The following is a 12,003-nucleotide window of genomic DNA, read 5'->3' as shown; positions in this document are numbered from 1 at the left end:
CTTTGCAATCCAAAAACCCCTTGATAGAGATAAATATTTAGAAGATAAAGTTAGTAAAGAGGAAATCAGAGACATTACTCATGTAAATTATGTTGACAATTGCTTGAAATCAAACCTGTAGGAGCCTACTAAATCCAGTTAAAATTCAGCTATTCAAGTTAAATTCAACTATTTCATTAGAAGCTTTTCTGTAGAAACCAAAAATGATGACGAACAAATAAATGGATGCACAGTGGAATGGAATTCGATGCAAACGATTGTTACAGGGCTACACCAATATTGTTGAGCAGTGCCCTATTAAAAAACAGTAGCTAATGTTAATTCATTCTTGCTTGTGGGTTAGCAATACGGAGTGATTTTGCAGTTGCTACAGGGAATGAAGTTAAAGACCCATCAACCAATAGCAACAGCAGGAATAATAATAATAATAATAATAATAATGATAAAGACTTCATTTAGAGGAAGGTAAATCAATTAGTTACAGAACTAATCAACCTTGAGGCCTTCTATCTGTTATGTACGATATATACAGCATATACAACATGATGTGAAGAATCTGGCTTGACACTAAATAATTAATTTTAAAATTCAAATTATCAAGCCTGGAACACTTACACAGGCATCTGTGAAAACATAATCATATATAAAACATAAAATGTCATCCTGCATTGAAAAATTCAACTATGAAAATGATGCAAAATTACAGAAAAGCAGGTGGTATTTTTTGTACAAGAACTGTTCAATTTTCTAAAAATTTCATCCATTTAAGACATTGATTATGAAAAGAAGAAATGCTAGGAGCCTGCCTTATGTCACTGGAATGTTGTTCTATACCAGTGGACCAGTATATTGAAAACCTTTTTTAAACAATTCCTTCTTTGATATTTGGTATAATGTAATTTTTACTTCTTACAGACCTTCAATTTGGAGTATCATCAGCATCTCTTTGGTCAAAAATATTGCTTAGATAGACAGGAATGACCTTTCTGGATACTTTCTACCTCAATCTGACCTTTCTAACAAATATTTTTTTCATGTATTGTTAAAACCTTTATATTATTCATTGCATACAGAAAATTGTCTATACATTGATCTAGAATTAAATGGCAAGCCCTCTTTTGGAGTCTTAAAAGTGTTGTTATGTTTGAATTAGAGGTATTACCCCAAATTACATTACAGTAGTCCAGAGATGGCTGAATATAAATTTTATAAAAGACGACCCTATACTGAAGAGGAATGTATGTTTTGATTTTCCTCAGTAGTGAAAGATAAGAATTAACCTTTTCTGAAACATGTTTAATGTGAACAGACCAGGAAAGATTGTTATCTATAAATTCTATCATGAGAGGTCATATTAAGGCTCACATTGTCAAATAGAACCTGGAGTTTGTTGTTATCTAGCGTTGCTCGTTTTTGTTGTGTTGTAACCAGCAGGGCATTCAATTTTTTCTGTATTTATATGACCATACTGTTTTCCTTGCAATACATTCTTCAATCCAATAATTTAAAGACCAACAAAATATTCCAGTATTTGTAAAACCATAACTAATGATAACTGTTCAAGTAAACGAGTTCACTGTGCAATTCATTCTTACCTGTTGTCGGTTGCAGATGCTTCTTATCACGTACAGATTCGTCAGGAGAAACATTTTGCACCATTGTCTCTCCTGGGGCAGAGTTTGAAAGATCAACCAATTTTTCCTTATTGACAGAACGGTGATCTCTTTTCTTTTCCTCTAAAATAATATATACAGTTGTCAGTCACTACAGTAAACTATATCCTGCTCATATGAGTATTTTGTTCCAACAAGGAACCATTCATTTCTAAGACATCTGATGTTATTGCAGCTTTACTGTTCATGTACATGCAAATGGAAGAGTTATAAAATGATGCAGAAATAGCTTGCCATGTGTCTCATTTGTATGCATCAGCATTGTTTGGAAGGAATGTAACTCTGATCATTAATTCATATATATATATATATATATATATATATATATATATATATATATATATATATATATATATATATTCTTTTGTCTTATTCTTTACATAAGATTGTCCACATATTCCTCTCCTTCCAAAAATTTATCTTTTTCTTTTAAATGCAAAATGGTTCAACAAAACATTGTCAAAACAAAACAATGATTTCTTTACATCTTCTGTTTTTTCTTCTTTTAATATATTTGAGATTTCAGCATTTGAAGATTTACAGTTGTATCAGGTTTTTCTACATGAATAAAGCAGTCTTTTCCAACTGTTTGTTCTCGGGTTTTGTACAGTTTGTTACAGACTTTGTGAAGTAGCAAAGGATCCAACCTTTGCAACATCCTCCATGCAGATGTAAACTAGATCCTACCAATTTAGACTGATTACCATTATCAATGATTCGCTGCATGGCCGATGATTTGAAAGCCATCATGCAGTTGGAATTGTCACGTAGGTGGCCTGTAAACTGAACATAAGAGTATTGGCTTTGATTGGGCAAGGGTTACTTTGATTCAGATACTCTGTACCCCAAAAATCTCTAGATCAACACATCTGTTATAACTAATGGAACTGTCTACATAGAGAAGAATACCCCACTCCATGGATTCCCAATCATTTCTTTTATAGCTGAACCCCTGTATTTTGAAAGCCAAATCATCATTATCATCAGAAAGAAAGGTTTCACATAGACCTAGAATACTGACTGATCTAGTTTGCTGCAATATTAACTTTATCTCATTCAGTTTAGGGAGGATGTGTTGAATATTTAGGTTGATTGTTTGCAGATCTCTTTTGATGAGGCCAAAGACATGACAATTTCAATCAGAGGACTGATTTTCAGACAACTTAGGTAGTATGCAATGTATTGTTTTTAGACCTGACAGATTTCTTTTCATCACTTTGATTATTGACATAAACACATGAAGAAGATAATATGCAAGAGCCATCTGTTGTACCATGACCACATGTAGTGGATACATGAGAATGTTCAATATGAGACTGATTTACATACCTACAAGAAGACATTGATATATTAGAAACTTGAGGAGCCTCAGAGGGAGAAGTAACTTGAATAGTAACACACAGTTGTTTACATGTTAACAAGCTGCACTTTGTACACAAATCAGATAGTGCCTGAAATCTGTTTATATAATTATAATTATTACATTGAAAAGTATACGCATATTCTGATGCCTTTTGTTGCTGGATATGCTAGAGCTATACAATGATCCCAGTTTTCTGTTCTTCTGGGTTGTGTTGTTTCAAATATTTGTGGAAAAAGAGTGTAGAGGGTCTTGGATATTATTAATCTGAAGCTTTCAGTGTATTTGAAGAAATTACATAGACAGCAGGTATTTCCTGATTTAAAATCCTATAATGAACTCCTTAACATTGTTTTCAGTGATGCACTTTAGATTGATGTTTAGATCATCTGCTCCTTCTTCAATTTCTGCTGTGTTGTCAGTAAAAATGACAAAATGATTATTTTAGTTAAATAATATCCATTGATAAAAGTCCCCAAATCAAATGATTTAATCAGAACCAACAAGTGATTCATTTTACTAATGTATTGCATTTTCCTGAGTAAAAAGAGACCTTTCCCCCCAAAAAATGCATTTTGCATGAAGAAGTCAATGTTTACAGGAAGAAACATTTTTGCAATGGTTTGGCTAGACAATATTGCTCAAATCTTCCTGATAATGTGAATACATTCTTTTACATGTAAAAGTGTGCCAAAGATGCAAAAAAAAATGAACTATTTTTTAAAATAAAATTGCTTGCATGTGTCATTCTTTGTCATGAAACAATTAAAAGAAAACCTCTTTAAAACATTTTGCACAGCTGTGGAAAGATAGCTGTTTCGTGAAGAAAACTACAATCATGAAAACTGCACTTTCTAAAAAATACATTGAATAAGGCCACCTTGATCTTGAAAGGCCTGCTTCAAAGAAAGGTGCGTTTTCATGATATATTGCTCCAACTTGTAATGCCACTTTTTCACGAAAAAGTGAGTCTTCCTGGACAATGCACTCTGCATGAAACAAATAATGTTTTACTGAAATGTCAGCATTGATATGTAGAGTCACTTGTTTTGTGAAAAAGTGAGATCCGTCATTAAGGTGACAATTTGTCAAGGAAAATGTAACCTTTGCTCACAAATGCTTTGAAAGGAAGTCTCATGGGCTGATAAGACAATGATACAATAAAAGATATGTTACCTAACCAACAATTAGTTAAGATAAATGAGCCACCTAGGTCTAATACCTTGTAACACTCTACATCGAAAACCTAGGCGACATTATGTACAGCTGCCGTACATTTATTGGGGATTATTAAATAAGTGTCTCCATGTATTATGTATAGATGTTTTCAAGAAGAAATCATTTAACCCCCAAAAATTGACTTTTATAATTTAATTCTGTCCTATCTTTTCTTTTGTTAAAAGCCACAACATTAGTGACTTTAACTGCCATTGATATAAAAACTTTCTGAACATATATGTTACAGAATGTGAATTTATAAGCACCATGATGTTCCATTCTCTTGCTACTATCGATGTATTCCTAATATCTCAGATATAACAATCTCCCCCCATCCGCATTCACAAAATAGTTTGCCTATGGGTTTCAGTGAAACTAAGACCTCCACTTCCAAGGTCAAGTGAACCATTAAAGACTTGCTTTCTTTTGCCCTTCTGATAGAACCATCTCCAAGTCATTTACTTAACATTCAAATGATCAACATCTTTTATGGGTAGGTATGAACTCATGATAACACGAGGTGGTCAGGTCTTTTGAAGAACAGAGGTTAAAACAAATCATTATTCCTTCACTAAAGAATGTTATCACTCACAACTCAGTAAAATTGTGGCAAAACTACTGCATAAGAGCTGAATGAATTGCGATAGTTTCATAAAAATGACAGTGCACAAAAACAACAATACTTCTACCAATTAATAATAATAATAATAATGATACACTTACTCATTTTATCATCTATAATGCACAGTATCAGAACACCAAGGATCTGATGTGAATCAGAGCAACTACTTGTTTTGCTCCATATTGTAAAAGCAGGAAACCCCAAAATTACTTTTCATCTGTGATAATGTTCAAATAAAAAATCATTTCTTCATATAAATATCAAACAGCAGTCATGAATGCAACCATTAATCAAATCGACAAAAGTGGAAAAGTATAGCGCATCACAATCTGGTGGTGGTGCATTGTTTTAACAACAGGCTATTCCAAAGTACCAATTGGATTATGAGGGACAAAAATGTGCATTTTGTTTACTTAGTTTAGTTCTTTTAACCAGCTTTAGTAACAGAAGCCATATTTCATTTCCAAATGGCATAACTGCCTTTTTTAAGTCAATAAGTTTATATTGTCGTTAGTTTGGGAAGAAATCATTCATTATATTTTCTATACTTATGGCTGCTCTACATATAAGAATCAGCATCGTATGTATAATTTTGAAAATCCTCAATACTAGATTGTGCAGTCTCTTAAATTTGGTGATATTCTTGTAAACAGTTTCTGAGAAGAAAAATGTCTAACTTTATTTCCATCTACTTTTACAATTGTGGCCATAGTTGAAGGTGGTTGGAAGAGTGCATATACTATATGAAAAAACTTTCTGATTTCTGTCAAATTTGGTCACATTTATTCAGTGGTTCTTAAAAAGTTGTTGCTTTGAGCGTTTCCTGTATTTAGTGATGGCAACCATATTTAATAGCAGCTCAGATTCAATTGTACACATTTCAAGTCCTAAATGCCATGATGCAATAATTATGTCAGATGTGTCAAATTCTGTTCAACAGTTATGTGAGGACCTCGTTTTAAGGTTTATCACTTTTAGTAGTGACCACATTTAATGGAAGATCAACAGCATTTTTATAAATTTGAAAGCACTTTAAGTGAAGCACACTGCCATGTTTGGTCGAATTCTACTAAGCAGCTAATAAGATTTCATTTAACCTTTTTCCATTTTAGTAATTGTGGCTATCCATGATGGTGCATCAAGATAAGCTGAAAAAATTGTAATGTTTTTGTCAAATTTGGTAAAATTCACTTTCGGAATTTTTCAGCAGAAATTATTTAGAAGTTGTTTTAATAATTTTTATTGGATGACAGATTATTATGAACTGAATAAATCATTAAGGTCCTTAAAAACTATATACAACCTCATCAATCGGTGGTAAAAAGAAGTTCTAATTAACAATAATGAACATATGATGGTTGATGGCTGGCAAAGAAAGATCAAACCATTCACTCACTTGACCTGACACATAGGTGAGCTAAAATGATGGAATACCTACTTGGTACACAGAAATTACTTGATGTACTTATTGCAGAGTAACTACACTCCATGCCTGAACAAACAGTTATTTAAGTTCATCATAATTAATTACCCCTATGCAGATTACTTACACTATCATGTCAAATTATTTAGAAAGGACAGCCAAACATGTGCATATGTACACAGATAAGAATTGTAATAGGTAAGTTAAGGAGAAAAACAACAGCACAGCATTAAGCACTAGTCACATTGTTCAATTATTAAATTTTACTCTTGTATCAGTGTTATTTAAACCCCAAAACAGTATTTTATTTGTAAAGACAATTGGCATAATAATGAGAGTATACTGCCAATAATTCTATCTCAGCATTTTATAGGCGTGATGTTGCAGGTCATTTATTTTTAATAGTTAACAGAGCAGAAAGTGTGTCATAATAGTGAATAAATTTGCATGTTATCTTTTATTCCTCCCATGGACATTAAAACAGTCAGACAACTTCCTGCAAAGGACTAACAACTATTGATTATAGAGGTAATGTACATATGAATGCAGCATGGGGTTTCCAGTTCAAAACTTGCCAAAAATGGAAGAGACCCCAATGACGTGTATTGAGTAAAAATATAAAAGTAAAGTAAGAATCCAAACATTTGTGCTCCAGAGACCTTGAACTTTGACCTCTGGCCTGAGAATCAATATAGAGAAGCCTCTGTCTATGTGTACATGACCTATACAGTTCATGAAAATTGGATCCTGGAAACATGATTTCTCGAGTGGAAACTAAAACTGAAATTGCGATATTGGGGCCAGTGAACGTGACCTTTCACCTAAACTGGCATCCTCTTGGGGGCTCTCATTTGATATTTTTTAATATCAAATTCAGTTTGGCATTTTTCCCCAACTGGATACTCATAAGCTATATTAATAACCTAAAGGTCATGCCCATTAAATACATTACTTTCACAGTTTAAAATGGAAAATATAAGAATATTTTCTTCATGCTGGGATCAGCCTAGCTCTATTCCATGAATCTAGGATGAACCCAGAATACACTCTTACGCTGGGATCAGCACAGCATAGATTTAGTTAAGATGGGATCAGTACAGAATACATTAGCATGCTGGGATCAGTTTAGCATATAGTCTAATTAAGATGGGATCTGCCCAAAGTACCCTGTAACGCTGAGATTAGCCAAGCACCAGTTGGGAACCAGTCTTTTACAGTGAGCTGGGATCTACCTAGCACCAATTCTAGATCAACTGGGATCAGCCCAGAATACACTGTAATGCTGGGATCACCCTAGCACTGATTGGGAATCAGTCTTTTACATTCAGATTCTAGCCCATGAGTAGCACCCATAGAGAGAGCTAAATATTTTTAAAAATATTGAAATTAGGTATTGGTGTTATTTTATTTATGAATTTGATGTTGTAGAATATTGGTAATAATGAATAGTGGCATATTTGACAGAAATTAGGGAGAGAGTGAGTGAGAAAGATGAATGCATATACTCATATATCCTATATTTCTTAAAGCGCATGTATTAAATCATTTCTCATACAATTCAGTATTGTTTTGTTGTGCATAAATTGACCTTGAAATGAATAGGGAGTTTATTCTGCCCAAGTGTATTTTATCCTTCAAATCTGATGAAAATCAGGCAAAAAAAACAACTTAACTTATTGTGCAGAACAAAACCTAGCACCTCCAAAGTCAATAAGTTTCTGCATCTATCAATCATTAAGGAATATGGTTTGCGAAACCACCTTTATTCATTCACTCTCCATTTATTTGTGTCCAATTTGTTTGTTTGATCATTCTACTAGACTTTTTATCTCCTGGACCAACACTTGTCAGCTGTACCTGCAGTTTCTGCATCCTATGGGTTCAGGACCCTTGCTGAAAATAATTTTATAATAAATAAAGTAGAAATTCAATTAATAAATTATAACAAACCTGGCTTTTCTCCAGTTCCATGTATTCTGCTCTCCTTTTGAAGTACTTCACTGAACAAAGGGCGATAACGCTTTTCTTCAACGACAATTGTAACCGACTGAACAATGTTCAATAATGTGGACAATTCCTTTATTGCCATGAGTATTTCTCTGCGACATATATCGACATCAATCTTGAGAATATCTAAAGGAAAAAGAAAGTAGGTATACTCAGAGTTGCAAAATCTTTATGACAGAAAACTTTTAAAATTACTGTTGTGATAGTAACTAAATTGTGATGATTTGAAAACTCCATTTCTTTAATGTTTATTTTTAAAATCATATTTTAGATTTCAATATTCTACTAAAGTTTTCAACAGCATGTTATTCCATTATATCTTTCCTCTCTGGGTCCAAGCATTTACAACATATTATATCCATCTGCAAATCTTGCTGCAGACGTTAGTTTCATTCTGGTATCAACCTTAACAATACTAATAGTATATAATGCAGAAAAATACTGTTGCAATCCAGGTAACATACTGTGAGTGTATTATTCTAAGTGAGGAAACAATGTTCGTGGATTTCCTGATTGATGTGTTATGTCTTTTTAATTTGCTTTTGTTGTTTGTTAGGTTTTATTTACATACAATTATGATATAACATTTTATGGTGGACTTGTCCTTGTCCAAAAGTGAGTTCATCCCTGCTTGACCCGAACTGACGTTTTTAAACTGTATTCTGTGTAAACAACTAATACATAGTTAAATTATTCCCTATGTACATGGGTTTAAAATCAGGATTATTATTAATAGAAATAAATATGTTTTATGGGGTCTAGGTCTTGGATATGGAACTTCCTTAGTGAATTTTACATAGTACTGGTTCTGGTAAACAGCACATTCTAGAAAGTTATTTTTCACTGTATAATAGCTTTTTAGAAAATGCTAATTGTGACTTGAGTTCAAGTAGAGCACTATATAATCTTGTAACTAAGAGGCTTTTTCAGTCCTGCTTTAAGATCTAGCACTTTGAACTTGTATTATATGTTGCGTCCAGTATTTCATTTTTGGGCTGGAATTTATTTCTTCAAATTATTGTATTCAAGTGATTTTCTCTCTGGAAATACGAAAGTGCTCTGATAAAATTCTTGGACAGATATATTCACTGGCATTTATAGTGAATTCAAACTTGGAATTACATTACTGTAACAGTGATTCACTAAAAGACTGTCAGCACTTCAACACACAACAAGCAGCCATAGACACATCATCGCCTTCAATTTGTTGGATTTATTCTGGACTTGTACTGAATTTTATACAGAACTTTAAATTATTAGGACTTATGTCTGTAATTCTTAGATTATTTTGGGATTTAATTGGCAATGCTGTAAGTTCTTATTTCTCATTTTCACTTTGTATTTTAGGGAAATAAATTATTTGTTAAATTTTACAAAGCTTGTTGCCTTAACTCTATTATGTTACTTATTTTAATAGCATAGATTCGTAACAGCTGCAAACCATTTAGTTTTGATTGATTCGAGTATAATAGAACTTTAATACTACTGGCTACATAATTGGGTTTGAGTATGTATCAACTTCATGACCCTTGGATCAGGAATCCACCACTCTACTAAATGACCTAGTGTCGCTATCCCATGAAATTAGAGAACCAATAAACAAACGTCATTACTTGGGAACAATAGAACCCCTATACAAAATCCATTGATTTAAGTACTTAATGAAAACATATTTCTTAAAAAAAAAACATGAAAATGTGATGCCCACAAAACAAATGAATTGTTAGTATTGCTGTTTAATCAATTACATGTAGCACTGAAATCGAGTTTAGCGCATAAGTGTTCTATTTCTTAAAGTCTGAATTCATGCAACATGTACCAGAAACACAAACGCATAATATAATCAAAACAAAAAACTTTAGCAGCATTTTGGAAATAAATTTTCCGAATAGCAAACCAAGTGTGTGTGTGTGTGTGATTAGGATTCTTAACATAGCTTAAACATTTTTTCAGTCATATCGCTATGACGTCTGCAGTGTGTCAGTTTATAGTGATGTCTAGCACTGGGGCATCATGCCACAGACATGTAGCATGATGTCCCACCCAGTCACATTATCCTGACACCAGGCCAAACAGTCCTAACACTAAACTCCTAATGCTGAATGCTTAGTGAGGCAGCTGTTAGTACCTTTTTTGTAAGTCTTTGGTTTGACTCAGCTGGGGATTGAACCCATGACCTACCGCATCTGAGGCGGACGCTCTAACCACTAGGCCACTGGAGCGGTCAATAATAGCAAACCAAAGTTATGTGAGTTAACATAGCTTACACCAATGCAATCCACATTTGAAAACTTTTAAATCTGCAAAATCTTGAAGTTGTTTTACAGTCTTGTAATTTTGAGAAAACATCGACAGCAAACAATTGATCAGTTCTAAACTTAGGATTTGTTTGATTTTATTTCAACAGTCATTAAAATCAAAAATTGTGAAGATCGTCGATTTCTGTCAACTCTGTGTTGGTGAACTTGTCAAGTTTCCATGCCACGGAAGCATCTAGATGTGTGTTCTTGGCTTTTTTTCCATATGTCAAAAGATTCTCCAGTTAAGCTCAGATTGGTTAAGTATCCAGGCTGCTGATGACTAGTTTATTATTCAAGTATAAATCTGCTTCACTGAACAATGAATGCATACAAATATTTATGGGAGCTACTCTGGCATCAGCACATGGATTGATGTTGTCCACTTTGAGAACTTTAACTCTTAGGTACAAGTGACAGCTATTCAGATCGATGTAATCTTTGGTTTTTCCTTTAATTTCAAATTCAATAGGAGCTAAGAAAGTCAAAGACAACAAGACATGTATTTCTACCTATTATGATTCTTGTATCAGCATCATGGCTGGTGGCATGGCAAACAGATCGAGTTTTGACTTGGTACATTCATAAGAATCTCAGTCAATCATTTTGTTTCATTTAGTAATAAAACATGTTCAATCTATGTCTGTTCTTCTTTTTCAGAATGTGTTTATGAGCTCTGAAGCAGTTTCAACTGTCTGCCTCTTTCTTGCTGAGGCGTAGAGGGTGAAATAAATTCTTGGCCAGAATTGTGAAAGGTCTCTTCCAGTTTGAAGAAATACTCTTTTGCCTTACTCTCATGAAGGCATCTTTTTCTGGAAATAGGTGCTGTTTTGTATTTGTGCTCTTAACTGTCTGTGATTTGCCAATTCCACCAACACAGTCTCAAACTCGACAGCACTGATTATTTTATCCTTGAATGCCACATAGTACAATTTATTGATCTTATTGAGACTGCTTTGTGGCTGCTAACAATTTGGAATAGATGCATAATTGTGAACACAGTTGCATAAAAATTAATTTTATGGCACCACCAGAGATGCCAGTTACTAATGATATAGCTCAGACAACAATACCATCTGGTGCACCTACGACAGTTGATGTGGCCATGATTTCAGTCACACCAAGACAAATAATCATCGCCACATCAACATTCAAACATGCGTGTTTGTATTCACGATCAATGCGGTTCTCTTGGTAACTTCATCTCGCAGCTGTTGTTCTACTTCGATCACGTCCTTAAGACTGAGAATCCATTATAGTTTTCTTCCTTTTAATGATACAACTGCGTATTTTAATGCTATGACATATTTTATAACTGGTAAAACTGTCATACAATTTTGAAATACCTCTGCCTCAAAAATACATAAATCTCCAGAAATTCTGCATTTGGATGGTTTTGCACC

At 33.5% G+C, this 12,003-nt stretch overlaps 1 protein-coding gene across 1 annotated transcript in view; it reads right to left on the bottom strand.

Annotated features, from left to right (window-relative positions):
• The window catches only part of LOC149795855 (uncharacterized), a 119,354-nt gene that overhangs the window by 68,858 nt on the left and 38,493 nt on the right, over nucleotides 1-12,003 (bottom strand). The window contains exons 5-6 of the mRNA XM_089963868.1: nucleotides 8,247-8,429; nucleotides 1,596-1,736 (exon numbers count right to left, since the gene is read on the bottom strand). Of these exons, the coding sequence (XP_089819994.1) occupies nucleotides 1,596-1,736; nucleotides 8,247-8,429 (324 nt within the window). The remainder of the gene's footprint in view (nucleotides 1-1,595; nucleotides 1,737-8,246; nucleotides 8,430-12,003) is intronic.

This window comes from Sinohyriopsis cumingii, chromosome 7 (genome assembly GCF_028554795.1).
Source record: "Sinohyriopsis cumingii isolate HCF-2022 chromosome 7, ASM2855479v2, whole genome shotgun sequence".
NCBI lineage: Eukaryota > Metazoa > Mollusca > Bivalvia > Unionida > Unionidae > Sinohyriopsis > Sinohyriopsis cumingii.
The sequence above is the reverse complement of the archived record's forward strand: the minus strand, read 5'-3'. Positions and strand labels throughout refer to the sequence as shown.